Source organism: Mytilus galloprovincialis, chromosome 2, assembly GCF_965363235.1.
Source record: "Mytilus galloprovincialis chromosome 2, xbMytGall1.hap1.1, whole genome shotgun sequence".
Lineage (NCBI taxonomy): Eukaryota > Metazoa > Mollusca > Bivalvia > Mytilida > Mytilidae > Mytilus > Mytilus galloprovincialis.
Window position 1 is genome coordinate 71793330 of NC_134839.1, and position 23359 is coordinate 71816688.

The following is a 23359-nucleotide window of genomic DNA, read 5'->3' on the forward strand; positions in this document are numbered from 1 at the left end:
ATTATTGGAGAAAATGTGTAAAGACATGTTATTTTCCATTTATATACATAAATTAATGATTTGACAATGGAGATCCTCATTTAGGTTTTGATTGGACAAAGCCCTAGTGGTCAGTCATTCTTATATACTGATTTACCAATTTAAAAATATATTTGATCCTACATGTCGAAATCTTTTGAAATTTTTTTTAATGGGGTTTGTGTTGCTCAGTCTTTAAATTTCTGTGTCGTGTTATGTATACTGTTGGCTTTTCCTTCTTTAGCTATGGCATTGTGAGTTTTTTTTTAACATGTTGATATGAGTTTGAGTGTCCTCTACCAACTTTCTTCATTTGTTTCTGATCCAACAAAACATTCTACAGTCATTGATTTTGAATTCTCATATTTGAGTATGAAACTACAAGGGGAAATGATATGCAACTTTTAAAAGAGTATTGTAAGAGTATAATTGGTAAGAGTCATATTTTGCCCCTAATATTAAGTCTTATTTCATACAAAAACCATTTTGTATAGAAGAGGGGCAAAAGATACCAGAGGGACAGTCAAACTCATAGATCGAAAATAAACTGACAAGGCCATGGCTAAAAAATAAAAAGACAAACCGACAAACAATAGAACACAAGACACAACATGGAAAACTAAGCAACACTAATCCCACCAAATATTGGGGGTGATCTGAAGTGCTCAATTTCGTGATGTAAGTCAAGATATGAGGCAGACTTAACTGTATCTGTTGTATCCTTTATCTCTAGTTAGATAGGATAGATGCGTTCAACATGGTCATCAAACTTTGAATTATTAAGTGAGAGAACATCATCTATATAGTGGAAAGTAAAGTTAAAAGATATTGCTAACTTATCTTTCTTCTAAGAAGTTTCTGTGTGAAGTCAGCTTTTTAAGACAACATTTTGCAACATTTGGGTCCTTAAAGATTGACGTAGCATGGGTATTGATAGACCCATTTAGTTTCTTAATTCTGATTTGTATCCGCGACCTCACAGCTGTAATCCATCCGGAAAGAGTGTCTAAGTCTTCTTTTTCGTTTAGCACATTGCCTGGCATAATCCTCGACTGAATCGAATCATCAGTATTTTGAAGTTGTATATCCAATTAATGGATTTAGGCTCAAGATATTTCGGATTTTATGATAACATTTTGCAGGGAAGACTTAGTGTTATTGACAATATTAAGGTCTGCAGTAATAACGTGGCCAGCCGGATTATATCTGAATTGGGAACTAACACAGGGGGTTTAGACTTGATGTAGTCATTATTGAGAACCTGACAAACGTGTTTGTAATTGAACATTTTAGTTGCAATTGGTTTGGTATAGGTATAATAAATTACCAGTATTGGTACAGACTAATCTTTAAAATAAGGAGGTATTTTTGAATGAGTTCCTTGCAACACATACAGCAGACCAGCAGATAGCAGGGTTCACCTGATATAGTTTTTCTTTGTAACCAAAATGACTCAACAGTCTCATGGTAGGGATGATACTCTCTAGCGTGGACATTTGTTTGTTCAAACCCTGGATGTTTCGCTCAAAGACAATTAAATTGGTATTTGCTTCTCCACTCAGCACACAATATTAGTGATTAATATTAAATAGGTTTGACTGGTAGTCCGGAAATAATGATATGTATCTTCCTCCAGATTGTTTCCTTGTGATTTTGATAGGATGTAAAAAAATCCTTCTGGGTGTATCAATCTAGTACAAATTAAAGCAATGTTCATATTCATATCGGACTAAGATGACTTTGTTTTGGTCCCGAAATTGCATTTAATTTGACAATGGACTTTAACAGTCTACATCTACATTTGCATGGGTAATCCATAGAGTCGGTTGACTCATCATTCGAATATGTTAAAACTAAAGTTGTGTCATCCAATATAAAAAAAGAAGATGTGGTATGATTGCCAATGAGACAACTATCCACAAAAGACCAAAATGACACAGACATTAACAACTATAGGTCACCGTACGGCCTTTAACAATTAGCAAAGCCCATACCGCATAGTCAGCTATTAAAGGCCCCGATAAGACAATGTAAAACAATTCAAACGTGAAAACTAACGGCCTTATTAATGTAAAAAAACTGAACGAAAAACAAATATGTAACACATAAACAGACGACAACCACTGAATTACAGGCTCCTGACTTGGGACAGGCACATACATAAATAATGTGGCGGGGTTAAACATGTTAGCAGGTTAGCAGGATCCCAACCCTCCCCCTAACCTGGGACAGTGGTATAACAGTACAACATAAGAACGAACTATAAAAATCAGTTGAAAAAGGCTTAACTCATCAAATGGACAAAAATACAAGTGGACGTGGCCCGGTACTTATACATCCCGACACAAAAAGACACAATGAACATGTTCTCTTAAAATCATATGTACAGGTGCCATTGCAGATAAAAACATTTGTGTGCTGGTTTACCTTACCTGTTTACTGATATCTGTGTACTAAAAGGTTAGTCTTGAATGCCTCAAAGTCATCAATGTCCAATAGCTGAGGGTGAAACAAACATTTTTTTTTTCTCAGAATCAAAAACAAATTATTTTTTTCTCCAAAAACTGGAAACAAACTATTTTTTTCCAAAAAAAAACATAGCCCCCCCCCGAAAATCAAATGGTTGCTGCCTTACGCCTCATTCTAGTTGCTGTCACGAAGTATTCCGAAATTGGAATTGCAATAAGTTGGTGGATTACGTTGTGAAAAAGGAGTAAACGTGATGTTTTTCGTCTCTCCTGTAGTTGTGGTAGGTTTAGATCCTCTAATAAAGATGTTACTATGTCTGGGTCTCGAGAATAGTCTTGCCTGATGAATCTTGCTGCTCTCCTTTGGACCATTTTTGTGTTTTGGGAGATGTGGGTCCCAGACACTGCTAGTATATAGTTATCAAAGGTACCAGGATTATAATTTAGTACGCCAGACGCGTGTTTCGTCTACATAAGACTCATCAGTGACGCTCTTATCAAAATATTTATAAAGCCAAACAAGTACAAAGTTGAAGAGCATTGAGGATTTAAAATTCCAAAAAGTTGTGCCAAATACGGCTAAGGTAATCTATGCCTGGGATAAGAAAATCCTTAGTTTTTCGAAAAATTCAAAGTTTTGTAAACAGAAAATTTATAAAAATGACCACATTGTTGATAATCATGTCAGCACCGAAGTGTTGACTACTGGGCTGGTGATACCCTCGGGGACGAAACGTCCATTCTAGTGTTAGTCGTACAAGGGTTATATATGCCTGACACTTTATATTCATTGGGCATTTACCAAGATTCCGTCGTGTAAAGCGTAAAGTTTTATTTGCTTTTGTAGTGATATTTCCGATGTGGTCATTCGAATGATAAAGTGTTTGATAGCTCCACTCCATGGTATGAATTATGGTTGACTGTTCCAAGGATGTGTCCCTCAATTTGGGAAATGGGTACCGTTAATGTTATCACTACCACTGGGTCGATGCCTCTGCTGGTGGACTGTTAGTCCCCGAGGGTATCACCAGCCCAGTAGCCAGTACTTCGCCGTATTGGCATGAAAATACGGATTTTTTGTGGTATTAAAATTTGCTGTTACAAAATGTTAGAAATTATTATAAATTAAGGAATGTATCTCCCTCATGCAAAGCTCTGATTCCTTTCAAGGATTTGGCTATACTTTTTGGACCTTTTGGATTATAGCTCTTCATCTTTTATATAAGCTTTGGATTTCATATATTTTGGCCACGAGCATCACTGAAGAAACATGTGTTGTCGAAATGCGCATCTGGTGCAGGAAAATGGGTACCGTTAATGTTATTTCATATGGGTAGATTATTGGTTGTCGTCCTGTTGTTATACGCAATACAAAACATTTTGTTGGATTAAATATCATTTGCCATTTTTTAGTCCAGTTAACCACGGTGGTCAGGTTCTGCTGGAGTTGAAGACAATGGTTCATTGATTGTATAGCTATGTAGTTTAGGCTATCATCTGCAAACAATCTAATTGATGATTTAATGTCGATATCTATGTCGTTGATATACAAGAGGTACATTAATGGCCCAAGCACTGTGGTACGCCCGATTTTACATGTACAGATGCTGATTCGTCGCCGTCTACTGGTACATTCTGCTGTCTAGTTGTCAACCAAGACTTCAGCCACCCGTGGATGTCTCCTCTGACTCCACATTGGTCTAGTTTATGGAGGAGTCTGTTGTGGGGTACGGTGTCATAGGCTTTACTGAAGTCGAGTATTAATAAGTACGTTTGTTGTTTGGAATCTAAATACTAGTATCTGCTTATTTCTTCAACTGTTACTATTACGGGGCGCCGAATGGGACTTAAACTTTTTGTAATCAAAATCAATTTTGTGTACACAAAATTCAATTCTGTCATAACAAAATAATTTTAGTCTTACAAAACTATACGATACAGACTTGTTTTATGAAAACTTCAATTTTGTGATGACAAACATCACAAAATTCATATCAAAATTCATTTTTTTAGACCAATTTCATTTTTGTAGACAAAATTCTTTTTTGTCAAGAAATATGCAAAAATAAACTTATTTGCATGCAAAATAGACTTTTGTTACCTGATATGGAAATTAAAACACATAAGTCAATTTTGTGAGACAAAATTGAATTTGTACGCAATTAAGGTGGTACCTAACACTGCAGGGAGATAACTCTGTAAAATCAGCCGAACGTTTTAATAACGTTGTGTTTTAAAGGGAATATTAAGCTTCTCAATGATCAAAATTGGTGTTTGTCAATCTGCTATATAACCAGTGTAATTTTTCTGATAAAATGGTTGGTTCAAAATTTTTGAAATTTATATGTTTTGATTAAAGGGTCAAAGTAAATACTTTGTCAAAACTTTATGCAAATTAAACGAGCCAAATTAATTTTAGTGAAAGCGTTAGGTACCACCTTAACAGGTTGATTAAATTAGCACCTGTGATTTTGTAATTAAAATTATTTTTTGGGTAGACAAAATTGAGTTTTGTTAGACAGAAGTGAAAATTTAACACAAATTTGACTTTTGTGACAGAAGTTAATTTTGTGTCACAAAAGTCAATTTTGTCAACACAAAAATTAACACAAAATTGAATTTTGTGTAGACAAAAATGAATTTCGTCATTACAAAATTCAATTTTGTGTTTATTTTTGTGTAGACAAAATTGACTTTTGTGTTAAATTTTCATTTCTGTTTTACAAAACTAAATTTTGTCTACACAAAAATAAACACAAAATTGAATTTTACGACAAAATCTCAGTTTTGTATGCAAGTTAGTTTACGGAATCCAAACTAAACTAATTTGCATACAAAATTGACTTTTGTCGCCCAATTTTCAAATTAGGTTACAAAAGTAAAGTCTGTGTTACAAAAATGAATTTTGTCATGACAAAAGTAACTTTTTTCCACTGAATATAATTTTGAATGACAAAATATAAATAGTATGCTACAAATTTTGTTAAACTAAACTCAATTTTGTTGAACAAAACTCACTTTTGTCCGTGCAAAATCTAATTTCGTGTACAAAACCACAAGAGTCCCATTCGGCGTCCCATAACTATAAAAGAGGGACGAAAGATACCAAAGGGACAGTCAAACTCATAAATCTAAAACAAACTGACAACGCCATGGCTAAAAATAAAAAAAGACAAACAGAAAAACAATAGTACACACGACACAACATAGAAAACTAAAGAATAAACAACACGAACCCCACCAAAAACTAGGGGTGATCTCAGGTGCTCCGGAAGGGTAAGCAGATCCTGCTCCACATGTGGCACCCGTCGTGTTGCTTATGTGATTACAAATCCGGTAAATAGTCTAATTCGGTAGGTCATATTCATGAAAGGGAAGGGGATTGTAGTTACGACGTAAGGAACATATCCGATATCATTTGTGAAACGGTTATTCCATAACGGTCAACCAACTCGTGATGGCGTCCGTAAAATTTACGAAGGGATGATTTCAACTTCACCATTTGGAATTCTTGGTTTAATAGCTTCCTTGTGAGCAGCAAACCTCTATCAAGAAAATCATGATAGGAAATGCAAGCACGGGAATATCGTATCGATTGGCAGATATATACCCCGTATGCAGGTGCTGCTGGAATGTTGCTACTTAGAAATGGAAAGTTCACAATTGGAAAGCTGAAATCATCTCTTTTGTCGTAAAGTTTTGTTTTCAACCGACCCTTATTGTCAATTTCTAGATGTAAGTCAAGATATGAAGCCGACTTAACTGTATCTGTAGTATCCTTTATCTCTAGTTCGATTGGATAGATGCGTTCCACATAGTCACCAAATTTTGAATTGTTTAGTGAAAGAACATCATCTATATAGCGGAAAGTAGAGTTAAAGGATATTGCTAACTTCTTATCTTTCTTCCTAAGAAGTTCCTGCATGAAGTCAGCTTCATAATAATAAAGAAACAAGTCGGCGAGTAGAGGGGCACAGTTTGTTCCCATTGGAATGCCGACAGTCTGTTGAAAAACACGTCCTCCGAACGTAACAAATATGTTGTCAATCAAAAAATCAAGCATCTTGATAATATCAGTTTCAGAGAATTTTTTGTTTGAATCAGAGTGATTCTTTACAAAGTAGGATTTATCCATCCCTAAGACAAGATACTTGTATAAGCTGTGTTTCAAATGATCTCTTTTGCCGAAATCCATGTTGGAAGTCTGAAAGGATATTATTACATTGTAGGTGTTTCATGATGTGTTTTAAGAGTATATGCTCCATTACTTTACACGGTACTGATGTAAGCGAAACCTGTCTATAGTTTACTGGTTTCGATCTATCTCCTTTCTTGAAAAGTGCTGTTATGTTTGCAGTAGTCCGATCGTGAGGGACTTGTTTTAGGCATAATGATCTTTCAAATATGTATTTCAGATAATGTGATATTTCATCTGCTTTTTCCTTTAACACTCTGCAAGATATTTAGCTTTATTGATATTAAGTTGTTTACGTAACTTTGCTATTCCCTTTTCTTTTCTTCAATTTTGATGTCGTCAATCTTATTGATGGTACTAGGTCCCATGTTTAGAAAAGAAGCCATGTCTTCCTCTGTAAAAACAGACTAAAATTGGTTGTTCAGTGCTTCTGCTTTGGATGTATTTTCTTCTTTAATTTGTCCATCTACATTGAGTGTTGAGACACCAACACTCTTTTGACTTTACATATCTCCAAAACTGTTTGGTGAATCCCTGCTTAGGCGACTCCGTATTGGTTTCATCTTTAATTTCTAATAAGTTGGACAAGTAGATTTTATGTTCAACTTCTAGTTGTTTTTTATGGATCTTCTAATATTTTTGAATTTTACCAAGTCTTTACTTTTTTTTTTCTTTTTAGCTCTGTTATATAGTCGTTGTTTCCTACGTATTGCTCATCATATCTCTCGTGATCCAGGAGATGTTCCATCTACTGGTGCATGTTTTCTGTGGTATATACTCGTCCATGAGTGATGTAAGAAGGGTCTTAAATGTTTTCTTACAAATTTCGATAGATTTTTCATTCGTCTTCTTTATATCTTTAGGAAATTCATCCTTCAGTCTGGTCTTTATACCTGGTATATTCCCTTTGGAGTACAAGAATGTTTCGCGTGGTTTCCTTTTTGTTAGTTTAAGTTTAGTTTTTAAGTTCCACAGTTACTGCCTCGTGGTCGCTTATTCCGCTCTCTACAGATATGTTCTCTATATGAGATTTTTGTTGGTGGTGAAAACTAAGTCAAGTTGTTTCCTCGGTCGGGTTGGTGTAATAATTTGTTGTTCAAGTTTGTGTTCGTTTGTGATATCCAGAATGATCTCATTTACTTGTAGGTTGTCACAATACTATTGTTGCGATCGGATTGAATATACATCTTTCCACTGAATATCAGGGATGTTAAAATCTCCTGTTAACACTATATTGGGTTGTGCGTGAGTCTTCCAAGTGATTCGTCAAGTTTTTGTAGTGATACAGCTTCAATGTTTGGTTGTCTATAGAAACATCCGGTTTATAGATTTTATAAAGTGTTAAAATTTGAAACCCTAGTAGACACTATACAAGTAAGTGAAGATTTTTGGTGAAATTCGACAAAATCGTCAGGATTTAAAACCAAATTTCAGCCGCGCTAGGAAACCGAAATTGCATGCTACAATAAAATAAGTACATAAACAATCAGACAGGTAAAATGTTTTAACAACATTCTGTCATATGTCCATTGACCTCGACGTCATTTTACTTATTATAAGTAGTAGGATATCTATATTCGGAATATGCCCAGCAGACAGCAGGGTTCACCTGACCTCGACCTCATTTCATAGATCAGTGATCAAGGTACTAGTTACATGATTAGGTCCGTTTCTCAGATACTACATACAGTAAAACTGTATGTGGTGTATGGGATGATTGTAAGAGGTATATGCCAGTCTGACAGGTTTCATCTGACCTTGACCGATTTTCATGGTTTATTCGTCATGTTAAGTTTTCGTGTTTTGGGTCTGTTTTTTAAGTACTATAAGCAAAAGGTCAATTTTGTTTGGTATATGGAATGAATGAAATTTATACATGTTAGGCTATTCGGTATCATCTGACCTTGACCTCATTTTCATGGTTCATTGGTCAATGTTTAGGTTGATGTCCAAAATGCTAATAGCAGTAGGTCAGCTATGTTTGGTGTATGGGACAATTGTAAGGTGTACATATCTGACTGACACGAATTGTCTGACCTTGATCTTATTTTCATACCTTAAAAGGAAACCACTATAACGGCGAGTCAATTATATTTGGTATTTAGCACATCTCTTTTCCATGGCTTTGAAACATTGCATAATTTTAATCATTCAGATGCTAAAATTAGCAAGTATACCGAATACTTTCTTTGTACAAACATTAAGCAACATGACGGATGCGATATAAGGAACAAGATCTGGAACACCTGATATCCCCAGATTTATCATCCCCTGGTGTTTGGTGGGTCCATTTTCAGTGATCAACCTTTAGTGTTTTGTGGACTGTTTTTGTCTTTTCGTCCTCTTTTCAGTTTGTATTTTTCATGGACGTTTTTTTGCCAGCATTTCAACGAATACTGAGTTTTGATTTTTATTATGTATCACCTGCCTCTTTTAAATGTTAAATATTTTTTGTCGGGTCAGTTTAAAATAATCCACTTATGGTTAGTCAATGATATTTGGTATCATAAACATATTATTTTTATTGGAATAAAAAAAAATGAGAATGAAAATGGGGGATTATGTCAAAGAGACAACAACCCGACCAAAGAGCAGATAACATCCGAAGGTCAATGGGTCTTCTACGCAGCGGGAAAATCTCGCAGTTACAGTATCAAAGGCCAAGAAGGTCCAATTTATATAGTTTGTTGTAACTAAAAACATACCTAAAAGAGTTGGAACATCTATATTCGCATTTTGACCTTTTTAATGCCCATATATTATGAGGTTATGATGGATTACTGTACCACTGGCGTACACATATATTATTAAAATCAGATCTTAATGGTAAGATTTAAAAATTGTCTATAAATTAAAAAAAATGTGACATAAAAACTTATATTTGAATGTTAATAATACATATCAAATGATAACCAAATTTAATATCTTTTCGCCTGTTCACTGTTCTATCGTTCAGACTGCTGAATGTCCTGACTGTATACTAGTATCACTTTACACTCCTTCAACTCACTAAAAGAATTTAACAGAAATATATTTACTAAGATATTATACAGAATAAAAGTATTCAATAATAAAACTGACAAATGTTTAGGTAAAAAACGAATGTATAATATAATTCCGGGAACAAATCAGTCACAGTAAAACAATAACTTTGACAAAACAAGAAATGATACAAGACATATTGATCCACGGTAGGAGTATTCTGAACTTGAAGTTGAAGCGGTATATCCGACGCATTGTAAACAAGTAAAAGTATTGTCTGGGTCCCATTCTTGTTTAATCTTCAATAACCTCCCATAGTTAGAGCCCCAGAAATGTGTAGAAAATGACGGCACATTACTCCCAGCTTCATTTGGATACATACCATCACCGAATGTATACAATTTATTCTGATATGAATTTATCAAATTCAAAAAGCCCGTGTCATTCTTATCACCGTAATCATTCCCCCAGCCGACGCCGACAGCTGTAGACCACTGCAGATCTCCATCCGGGGTGTACAGATGTCGCCACTGTACTCACGTCATTTACCTTACCTAGAAACAATATACAGTATATATTATCATATAGTCAGTGATAATTTTTATTATAATCAATGTACTGCAAAGCGCTATATTGATGTAAAATTTTGATTTCTGAATAATAAGCACTGATCAGTACTAGTATTTAATGTTTCCTTCAATATGGTAAGATTTCGTTTATACAGTTGAACGGTCAACCAAAAGAGTGGGCTGGAAATAAAAAAAGTGACATTTGATCTTTTCAAATCCGAGTTTTTTTTTTTACTCTAAAGGAGGTTTAACATGACAAAGCGCGGCCGGAATATGGTTGTAAAATGTATTTTTTTTCATGCAGTTGTTTGTTAGATTTAGCCACCTTTTGTCCTTTTTAAGGCAAAATGGCAGTCTGTATTATGTTGACCACAAATACGCGTGGCACATCAAACAAAACAATTTGAATATCAGGGCAGGCGAGCTTATCTTATACTGTATAAAGTATACTTTCAGAGTTTTAGCTTATTCATGCTTAACTTGCTTAAGTATACTTTCAAAAGCTCATTTCCGCTTAACTTGCATTTTATCATTAGAGAAACAGATGTGCCACCACTAAATATTGTGCAGTGACGATATTTATCCACTCTCGACAATTTGATTTTAAAGTATCGAGTTTAAAGTTTGAAATTATAATTGTCTCGAATAGATAAATATAATTTCACACTCGATACATTGGTAGAATCTGCATATAGCCTATATATACTGAGCCTATATATGTCTAACATAAATTTGATTCATCTCAATCCTTGCTAATTATATGATTGGTTCCCAGTTATACATGTTAAAGACTTATTCTGAGACTCACCACCTAGAAGTGTCCCTGTCATACTCATTATGACCTGCAAATTCTCTCTGTAGGCTCTGAGTATGTAATCAACAAGGAAGTCTATCCAGGAATCACTAAAACTATCAGCTTGCATCAAAGTGCCTATGATGGCACTGCGTATATAAATTGCATCAGTTATATTCTCTTCGTACTCCCAAAATGTGGAAACGTTTTCGTAATAACAGAACCTTGCCAAACCATCGATATTCATCATAGGTTCCATGTATGCCCTAGATTGTGAGTTGAAGTTTCCAAAATTGTTCATATAAATACTAATGCTTCCAACTGAATCATCTCTATATATTAAATTTGAGATGAGTTTAGATGATGATGATACTATAAGAAATCTTCCCTATTCTGGTGGCATGTTTGGAACAAGATCAGAATATTTTCTAAGAATTGTCTTTCCTACATTGCTACCGTTTTAATGAATAATCGGATAATCGCAATTAAATGTTACCATTCCTGATGGCGGGAAATGTATTTTAAACGTGAATTTTGTAGCAATACCAAACGTGCCACCTCCACCTCCGCTAAACGCCCAGAAAATATCTGAATTTGAGGACGTATTTTTCGTGCCATCAGGGTATGTTATGAATGTCGAGGTGTTGTCTGCTACAATAATTCTACCGTCTGCTGTTACCATTTCAACTTCTAACAAGTTATCAACTCCTAATCCAGAAACACCCGATATAGGACTATGGCCTAAAACAAAATAAAAAAAAAACCCGATATAACCTTCGAATTCAATGAGGTTGAATTATTCACTTGCAAAAAAATAATTTACCAGGGATGTTTTGCTTATTTAGACAAAATTGAACCAAATTGTTTCACTTTTATTTGATCTTATAATTCTTGTCTTGATAAAGTCAATTCAAAATATATTATATATATATTAGTTTTGTCAACCGTTTAACGGGTAATCGTCGGAAGGACAACATATCGAATACCAAAAACGCTAACCTGTTAACTGGACTTTAATATGTATACATGTACGCACGTGTAAGTAGCTTTCGTCAAGTTTATGTTGTCTGTGGGCTCAAATTTCTTAAGATTGATCAGATTGGTCATCTTGTATTTTCTTTCAAACAAACTAGGATTTTGTGATACTATCTATAGGCCAATAACAATATGCACAGTACATAAAAAGAATACTACATGTATATATGGATGTAACCAACAGACAAATAATAAATATGCACTCAAAAAAGTCTAGTAATCATACCTTCACCAAGGGCCCATCCACCGATTGCAACAGTGTGAGCACTTCCTCCAACCACAACCCTCGAATGTTTGTCTACCTATGAAACGATCAAATAACGAAGTCATTTTATCTCTACTGGCCTGTGTTTTACAGTTATTGATGCTAATCCAATAGTTTATCAGCATAAATTATGCCGATTGATCAGGTTTTGATCAGCTATATTGTATGAAACTTTTGATTGGAAAAATAAATCCGGTGACTCCTTATTATTATAATAATACATAATAATAATCATAAATGCTCACACCAAAGCAATTTTCAAAATAAACTATGTACGCGAATTTTTGAGAAATTTTTGATAGAATCGTTTCACATCTCTTGAAGCATAAATGCTAAATAGATTATTAGTTTTATATTCGGATTGATGCAGTTTCGGTCAATTTTCACATGACTGCCAAAAATGGTTCAATATGGTCGTTTTTTTAAATTGAGCATAGACCCAGTTGATCCATGCAGACTTTTAATTCTCACATTGCAAGTTTGGTTTAAATGTACTTGCAGGATGCTTAATTAACATGAATGACCAAAAAAGATTACTTACTTCTTTATAGACGTCTGACCACTGTTTTCCAGATTCTAGAACTACTTCCCCTGCAGCGAATCGATCAGTTTTAGATGTGTTTACTTCAATGTTGGTCATATTTCCTAAATATATCATACAACTGTCGTCAGCTGTTGAACGACCTTGAAAGTCATGTCCAGATGACTGTACCACTACTTTAAGATTATACTCTCCGTCAAAAAATATGGCTTTCTGTACGTCAGCGCTGTTCTGGACAAATGCGATCAGGTCCGGTTTTTTAGTAACACGAGTATTTTTCATAATAACAATGTCTAAGTATGCTTGGTCAATATCATTATAAACACTGCCATCTATTGTATCGTCAAATATTTTAATTTGTTGGGTGCTAGGATAACAAATCATTGCCATGGAACAATATCCTGCATCCCCATAAGTTATTCCAGTGAAGAACAATATTATCCAAATCATTCTGAAAAGCAAGCATCATGTGACCAATATTTAATTGCAAAAAAAAAGGTAAAGTCAAAAGCAAGTTTTACAAACTAAACATTATTTATCTGATTGCAGGTGAGATTACATTGTTAGAAGTAGATGGTCAAATTATGCACCTTTTAATTTCTGATAATCGTCCAAAGAAGGCCAATAAATAAGACGGTTATAATTTTATATTTTTTGGAGTAGACTGGTAATCATGTATGTGTTTCATCATTGATAGCCAAAACACTAACTCAACTACTTCAGATGTCATATAATAAATTAAGACGATGATATTAACGTATAAAAGAATTATATTTCTCGGGGAAAGCAATGATCCCGACCAGTTATCTATCTGAAGAGACCATTAACATCGGTTACTAGTAACTCAATTTGCCGAAGATATTTCCCTGATTGTAAAAGATTATTCTGTGACATATCGGTGGTCAGGCTGAACTACCAGACTTAGAATTAGATGACAAATGAAATATGTACCATAAGAACTGTTTGGTGTCTGCATCAGGGCAGGTATTTTTGCCATGGTTAATATGTGTTCTTCGTCCATAACCCGGGGGTGGGGGTGGGGGTATGTAAAATAAATTATCATTTATTCATTGTTCCACTCACTTTATTAAGCTGACGGACGGTATATAGTAATTTGGAGTCGACCATTTGTAAATGATTATACTTTTGTATCCGTAACTGCTCCTTAACTAATCAGACGCTTTTATTATCAAATTATACATACCCGACCAATTCCCTGCTATCCTTACGACTTGGTCGATGTGGTCTGGTTGAGATTGGGCTGAGATCGAACATTGTATACTTGGTCTAGCTAGTCAAGTACAGATCTTGGAGATATCGTGAATTGGTCGGATTAGTCGAATGTATTCAATTAGTGGTCGGGTTGGAGTAAATTTTGTCAAATTAAAGTCATGTACAGTCGGATAGCAGTCGGGTAGAAGTCGTAAACAGTCCAGATCAAGAATTTAGTTTCGCGTGGTCGTATGCATTTGGGCAATCGGGATCATCGAGCTGATCTGATCAGTGGTGTTAACCTTGTTTAAAACACTTTTAAAAATACTGTGTGAATGCTTTTATCAATAGCGTTTTAATCTTGCCAAATAATGTAAACGGTATTTTATTACTGTTTATAACGTAAACGATACATGAAGTAAATTTTGTGTTTGTGATTTTTTTTTTTAAATATCAGTTTTATATTATATAATTTATTCCTATAACGAAATATAAAAACATCATATTATGAATGATCTGTCATGTGTTTGATTAAGATCCAATTAATATTCGTGTGCATTCAAATATCCATACAAGCAAAGGCGCATTTCAGTCTAAAATGCTGTAATTTAGTTTTATTCGATAACATATAACAACATTATTTCTAAGAAGTATATGAAAAAAATCATCGTTGTTTAATTGTTTAATTGCAATAAATCTAAAGGGTTCACATACATCCGTGTACTTTAAAATTGACAACCTGAATTCTTTAAAAATATTTTAACGCTTCATTTGAAATGTTATGCATATATATGTTGAATGCAACGTATTTAAAGTTACTTTTATTTTTATAAACGAGGGAACGCTGCTAAGGGCATTTAGGACCCACAAGTAGAAGAAAAAAGACTCCCGTGATCATGATGAAAAAAAGAGACGAAAATGCAAATAAAAAACTCTAGAAAGAAACATAAGGTTCTTTTCATCATGACGATTAAAAATCAAAGTACTGAACATCGGATGACCGCAAGTTCTTGTGTATGGTCAAAAGCACTTGTCTCAGAAAAAGATCACATCTCTTTACCAAGAAGTCCGAACATTTTACAACAAATCGAAAATCGAACCGACATTTCTATTAAATCCCATTGTTCACCTTTAGAAAATCATCATAGGAGTAAGTATTTGTTTTGAACCGAAGGTGTATAGTTACAATTAGAATCGACCCAAGATTAAATGCTACCTGTAAGTGTAATTGTAATCCTATAGTAATCGTAGGTGTATGATAGTTATCAAAGGTACCAGGATTATAATTTAGTACGCCAGACGCGCGTTTCGTCTACATAAGACTCATCAGTGACGCTCATATCAAAATATTTATTAAGCCAAACAATTACAAAGTTGAAGAGCATTGAGGATCCAAAATTCGAAAACGTTGTGCCAAATACGGCTAAGGTAATCTATGCCTGGGATAAGAAAATTCTTAGTTTTTCGATAAATTCAAAGTATTGTAAACAGGAAATTTATAAAAATGACAGTTTCCGCAAATGTCTAATAGGCTTTGTGATAGCTTTTAGCAATTGCGAGAACTCTGTGTCTGTATTTATCATGTTAGTTGCTAGTGTGCTCTAACTAATCGTTTCTATCTGGTTTTTACAGTTTTTGTCTTATTATTTTGTGTTGTTAGATAGCCTGTTTAGTTCAGTGTTTACCGTACCTTCATGTGATCATAGATTATAACTGACAAATAAACTCTACTAAGTAGTATATTAATAAATATACAGTATGAAGCATAACAAAATAAAATTCTATGAGATACGTTGTGTAAAGGCAGTCCAAACCTTTGCAAGATATATGACTGAATAATGAAATGAAACCCAAATTTCCACTTACAAATTCACTAAATTAGTGTTTTGATACTTGAAGTTCAATAAATACTCATTTTTATTCAAAAATTCAAGTTACACATAGTTTCATTTGTAAATGTTCATGAACCATATCACTTCATTTTATATTACCAATATATTTAAAAATTATGTTGGTTTATCTCGTCTCTTCTTAAAATAATGTTTGATACTTACGTTGTCTGTAATAAGCCTCTGTTAAAACGTCTTCATTGCAAAATACATTCATAAATAAACATTTGTTTTTATGGATGAGCAACTAAGACGAATTTGTTATTGTTGTTATTAATGTAGGTAGTTGATTTTTCGGAAATTATGAATTAATAGTTGTGTATTTTACTAATAAGATGTAACATGGTGAATAACTAGAACAATTTTAAAGCGGTAATATGATCTAATAACCCTCAAAATCAAAATTTTTGTAATTCGAACATGAGACCGAGTTCAAAATTGATAGATTGACATTGTTATTTTTAAAAATAGCGTATGATTCTTAGAAAAGACTCACAGAGCTGTCTCACAGAGCTGTGTCTGTGTTCCTTTTTATGGGATAATTTTCTCTGTATCCAACAGTTCGAACAATTCTTAATTTACTGTTATCTGTTTTTATCCCCTATCAATTGTCATCTATTTTAAGCCAAACCGTTTTGCTGTTATTGGCTTCCCATTGTCCTCCTCTACCAGCTTACCAAATAATACATTGCTGTCTTGAAGTATAGATTCTAGGTTCTGACATTGTTTATCATCTTGATTAAGAATATAACACACTGTTGACTGCTGTACCCATAACTTTTGCCAACTTTTACTGATTATGTCTGTTTGTTTTGGTCACATATTTTTGTCAAGATAATGCAATTTAATGCGACTGTCATATAAGTGGGAGGTTCAGCTAGCTATATATATATATATATATATAAAATGTTTTCTGCATAAGGAAATGCCTGTAGAAAAGTCAGGAATTTGACAGTTGTTTTTCATTTGTTTGATGTGTTTGAGTTTTTGATTTTGCCATTTGATAAGGACTTTCCATTTGGAATTTTCCTTGGAGTTAAGTATTTAAGTTATTTTATTATTCTGATGTATTTCATATGGCAACGTCATAGACTGTACATTAAGACCCGGTCTCGCGTAGAGCTTAAGGTCAATGGCTTTGCAATAAAAAGTCACTTATAGGGGTGGGGGTGGGGGTAGGTAAAATAAATTATCATTTATTCATTGTTCCACTCATTTACTTAAGCTGACGGACGGTATATAGTAATTTGGAGTGTAAATGATTATACTTTTGTATCCATAACTGCTCCTTAACTAATCAGACGCTTTTATTATCAAATTATACATACCCGACCAATTCCCTGCTATCCATACGACCTAGTCAATGTGGTCTGGTTGAGATTGGGCTGAGATCGAACATTGTATATTTGGTCTAACTAGTCAAGTACAGATCTTGGAGAGATCGTGAATTGGTCGGATTAGTCGAATATGTATTCAATTAGTGTCGGGTTGGAGTCGTAAATTTTGTCGAATTAAATAAAGTCATGTACAGTCGGATAGCAGTCGGGTAGAAGTCGTAAACAGTCCAGATCAAGAATTTAGTTTCGCGTGGTCGTTTGAATTTGGGCAATCGGGATCATCGAGCTGATCTGATCAGTAGTGTGAACCTTGTTTAATGTTATTTAATTATTTTTGTGATGTTTCAGAAATTCAAGTGACGTAATTTTTGTACCTTTTCGCCATTGGTATGGGACGTCATTTTTATGATTTTTTGCGTTGAAGCCTGGACTAAGTCGGGTGTGTCTATTTTTCTGTGTTGGTCTTTGCATTATGTATTCGGGTTTTGTTTTCTGTAATTAGTTAATACTTCGGTTTCATTATGTATATCTTTTATATTCATTTGGTGGAATTTGCTGTTTGCATGGCATGGATTGTTCTGGGTAGTAGGGATGTTCTTGACCCAAGCTAATAACATAGCCGTAATTGATGCAGCCTTTTTTATTTTTTGATCTTCAGTGCTGTACAACTTTGTACTTTTTTTCACTTTCGATCTTTTATATCTGGGCGTCACTGGTGCGTCTTGTGTGGACGAGGCGCCAAAAGGCGTATTGAATTTTAAACCTGATGCCTTTTGTTATCTATTAATCATGTGTTTCTTTATCTAATACGTTCTCCTATTTGTTTGTATTGTGGTCCCGTAATATTATGTTGTCATTTCAATGTTACATTTAACATTGCCATTAAAGTGCGAGGTTTGGCATGCCACAAAACCAGGTTCAACCCACCATTTTTATCTTTAAAAATGTCCTGTACCAAATCAGGAAAATGGCCATTGTTATATTATAGTTCGTTTCTGTGTGTGTAACATTTTAACGTTGTGTTTCCGTTGTGTCGTTTGTTTTCTCTTATATTTGAATGTGAATTCACATTACTATAAGACATGTCAAGGTACTTTTCTATCCCAAATTCATGTAATTGGTTTTGATGTTATATTTGTTATTCTCATCGGATTTTGTCTAATGCTTAGTCTGTTTCTGTGTATGTTACATTTTAATGTTGTGTCGTTGTTCTCCTATTATATTTAATGCGTTTTCCTCAGTTTTAGTTTGTTTCCCCAATTTTGTTTTTTGTCCATAGATTTACGAGTTTTGAACAGCGGTATACTACTGTTGCCTTTATTTAAAACACTTTTAAAAATACTGTGTGAATGCTTTTATCAATAGCGTTTTAATCTTGCCAAATAATGTAAACGGTATCAGTGGCGGATGCAGGAATTTTCGAAAGGGGGGGTGCTAGCCCAGGGCAAAGGGGGGGGGGGGGTGCAAAACATATGTCCCGATTGTCCCGATTCAAATGCATTGATCGGCCAAAATAAAGGGGGGGTGCGTACCCCCGGAACCCCCCCTCTGGATCCGCCACTGGGTATTTTATTACTGTTTATAACGTAAACGATACATGAAGTAAATTTTGTGTTTGTGATTTTTTTTTAAATATCAGTTTTATATTATATAATTTATTCCTATAACGAAATATAAAAACATCATGTTATGAATGATCTGTCATGTGTTTGATTAAGATCCAATTAATATTCGTGTGCATTCAAATAGACATTTGCGGAAACTAGGTCTATACCTATGATTACACTTTAGACTTACGATTACAGGTGACTAAAACAAAGGGTCATCTCAAAATATAAAAACAAACCCACAATACAGATACAAAATAGAAAATGGTTTTTTCTATATAAAAAAGAAAAGATGTAAGCAACACGTTAACATTTCATGTTTCTGAAGCGCTTTTCTAGATTTACTATCAGGACTGCACAAAACCGAATATTTGAAGACAATGCATGATTTAGATGTATGATATATATATTATCAGCAGGAGCAATAAACTTTCCCCGCGAAACTTTTTTTTCTAGGATAGTTCTGATTTTTTTCTATTGAAACCAAAAACGTACACAGAAGTGTTTGTCCTATTCAGGAAAAAAATTTAAAAAAAAATCAAAATTATACCGAACGGCAAGTGAAATTTCATGAAGAGTAAAATAGCTCAAAACCACCCGTCCGCTGTATTTCCCTTTTCTCTTTTAAAAACAAAATAAAAGAGAGAAAGTATGTCTTACATTGTAGCATACACATGCTAACATGTTTCATGGATGATTACACCTTTCCTAACACAAAGTATTGCTGACATTTTCCAGCAATTGTCCCAATCTAGCTACTGCAACGACAATTGCGATATTTTTGTGACTCATGTTAAATTTATCTTTAAAATGATGTCAGTTTATTCTATCACACCTCGAACAATTACAGCATTTTCAACCTGGATAACACCGTATACAATAATTAATATTAACACATAGCTGCAATATAAGAAAAAAATCGTTGTTAAACTACAGAAACACATCACTATCATAACATTGTTTTGGATCGACAGTTTATTTTTACACTTTGATAAAGCCCATGATTTACATGCTACATGTAAGTGTAATTGTAATCCTAATCGTAGGTGTATGACAGTTTCCGCAAATGTCTATTATCCATACAAGCAAAGGCGCATTCCAGTCTAAATGCTGTAATTTAGTTCTATTCGATAACATATAACAACATTATTTCTAAAGAAGTATATGAAAAAATCATCGTTGTTTAATTGTTTAAATGCAATAAATCTAAAGGGTTCACATACATCCGTGTACTTTAAAATTGACAACCAGAATTCTTTAAAAATATTTTAACGCTTCATTTGAAATGTTATGCATATATATGTTGAATGCAACGTATTTAAAGTTACTTTTATTTTTATAAACGAGGAAACGCTGCTAAGGGCATTTAGGACCCACAAGTAGAGAAAAAAGACTCCCGTGATCATGATGAAAAAAAGAGACGAAATTGCAAATAAAAAACTCTAAAAAGAAACATAAGGTTCTTTTCATCATGACGATTAAAAATCAAAGTACTGAACATCAGATGACCGCAAGTTCTTGTGTATGGTCACAATCACTTGTCTCAGAAAAAAATCACATCTCTTTACCAAGAAGTCCGAACATTTTACAACAAATCGAAAATCGAACCGTTATTTCTATCAAATCCCGTTGTTCAACGTTAGAAAAACATCATAGGAGTAAGTATTTGTTTTGAACCGAAGGTGTATAGTTACAATTAGAATCGACCCAAGATTAAATGCTACCTGTAAGTGTAATTGTAATCCTATAGTAATCGTAGGTGTATGACAGTTTCCGCAAATGTCTAATAGGCTTTGTGATAGCTTTTAGCAATTGCGAGTACTCTGTGTCTGTATTTATCATGTTAGTTGCTAGTGTGCTCTAACTAATCGTTTCTATCTGGTTTTTACAGTTTTTGTCTTATTATTTTGTGTTGTTAGATAGCCTGTTTAGTTCAGTGTTTACCGTACCTTCATGTGATCATAGATTCCTTTCACGGATTTGGCCTTACTTTTTTGGAACTTTTGGATTATAGCTCTACATCTTTTATATAAGCTTTGGATTTTACATATTTGGCCACGAGCATCACTGAAGAGACATTATTTGTCGAAATGCGCATCTGGTGCAGAAAAATTGGTACCGTTAATGTTATTATAACTGACAAATAAACTCTACTAAGTAGTATCTTAATAAATATACAGCATGAAGCATAACAAAATAAAATTCTATGAGATACGTTGTGTAAAGGCAGTCCAAACCTTTGCAAGATATATGACTGAATAATGAAGTGAAACCCAAATTTCCACTTACAAATTCACTAAATTAATATTTTGATACTTGAAGTTCAATAAATACTCATTTTTATTCAAAAATTCAAGTTACACATAGTTTCATTTGTAAATGTTCATGAACCATATCACTTCATTTTATATTACCAATATATTTAAAAATTATGTTGGTTTATCTCGTCTCTTCTTAAAATAATGTTTGATACTTACGTTGTCTGTAATAAGCCTCTGTTAAAACGTCTTCATTGCAAAATACATTCATAAATAAACATTTGTTTTTATGGATGAGCAACTAAGACGAATTTGTTATTGTTGTTATTAATGTAGGTAGTTGATTTTTCGGAAATTATGAATTAATAGTTGTGTATTTTACTAATAAGATGTAACATGGTGAATAACTAGAACAATTTTAAAGCGGTAATATGATCTAATAACCCTCAAAATCAAAATTTTTGTAATTCGAACATGAGACCGAGTTCAAAATTGATAGATTGACATTGTTATTTTTAAAAATAGCGTATGATTCTTAGAAAAGACTCACAGAGCTGTGTCTGTGTTCCTTTTTATGTAAATGGTGTTTCGTTTATGGTCGTATTGACCTAGGTCTATCTTCATCTGATATCCCTGTTTTCCTGTTTGTAATATTAAGAATTGTTTGAATTTGATTTTTACACATGGTGATAATTTTCTCTGTATCCAACAGTTCGAACAATTCTTAATTTACTGTTATCTGTTGTTATCCCCTATCAATTGTCACCTATTTTAAGCCAAACCGTTTTGCTGTTATTGGCTTCCCATTGTCCCCCCTCTACCAGCTTCCCAAATAATACATTGCTGTCTTGAAGTATAGATTCTAGGTTCTGACATTGTTTATCATCTTGATTAAGAATGTAACACACTGTTGACTGCTGTACCCCAAACTTTTGCCAACTTTTACCGATTATGTCTGTTTGTTTTGGTCACATATGTTTGTCAAGATAATGCAATTTAATGCGACTGTCATATACGTGGGAGGTTTAGCTAGCTATATATATATAAAAAATGTTTTCTGCATAAGGAAATGCCTGTAGCCAAGTCAGGAATTTGACAGTTGTTTTTCATTTGTTTGATGTGTTTGAGTTTTTGATTTTGCCATTTGATAAGGGACTTTCCATTTGGAATTTTCCTTGGAGTTAAGTATTTAAGTTATTTTATTATTCTATTGTATTTTATATGGCAACGTCATAGACCGTACATTAAGACCCTATCTCGCGTAGAGCTTAAAGTCAATGGCTTTGCAATAAAAAGTTACTTATAGACTCAAATATATATTTTCATTGTTATACGTAGCAACAGATGAAAATGATTTCAATTTGCCAAAAAATCTTTCTAGAGTTTCCATAAGAATACAGATAAAAATCTAAAATTAAAAACTGAGCTCGCAACAGAAATATTAAGTTTTACCTTTGTCCATCTACAGTGCGTCCCGAAATTAGTTTCCGTTCTCCAACTTTATAGTTTGCCTCAATCAAATGTTTTGAAACTTATACACAACATTTATTATTAAAAAAAAACTAAAGTTTAAATTTGGAGTTTTGTGGCGTCAATTTCACAATTCTAGAGTTATGCCTCTTTACAAATGGAAAAAAAAATGCTGAATTTTATGTTTCAGTTTTTTAACGCAAGCTTGCCTCAACTAAATGATTGGATATTACATGCACAATGCTTATTAACACAATTCTGATGGCATCACTTTTACCTTCTGGAGTTATGCCCCTACACACATTGATGGAAGCATTGTTGAATGTTTCGGTTCCCTTCTTTCTAACTTTAGTTTGCCTCACTAAACGTTATGAATATTATACATAATATGTATACCACAATACACAGATCAAATTTGAATTTTCAGTGTCACTTTTACTGTTCTTGAGTTATGTCCCTTTATAATGTTGTATATGCAAGCGGGGCATAATCTGTGTCACTTGGACACATTCCCCCTTTATTAGATTATATAAAACTAAGGAGATGTGGTATTATTGTCAATGAGACTACTATTCACCAAACTTCAATGAAGTGGATGCAAGCCATTTATAGACAACCGTACGAAAAAACACGTAGATTTTTCTCAATGATCATATTAACAGTTGTTATAGCAATATCGTATGGATACGAAGTTGGAAAAAGAACACATTAAAAAGTCTG

At 33.7% G+C, this 23359-nt stretch overlaps 1 protein-coding gene across 1 annotated transcript; it reads right to left on the minus strand.

The window, feature by feature from the left end:
* Positions 1-10049: 10049 nt before the first annotated feature.
* Positions 10050-13823, minus strand: LOC143064310 (uncharacterized). Its single transcript, XM_076237052.1, is given in 4 exon segments — positions 10050-10217; positions 11041-11766; positions 12287-12362; positions 12867-13823. Coding segments are annotated over 4 exon segments (1347 nt in total). The 5' UTR covers positions 13317-13823; the 3' UTR covers positions 10050-10122.
* Between the last annotated feature and the right edge of the window lie 9536 nt (positions 13824-23359).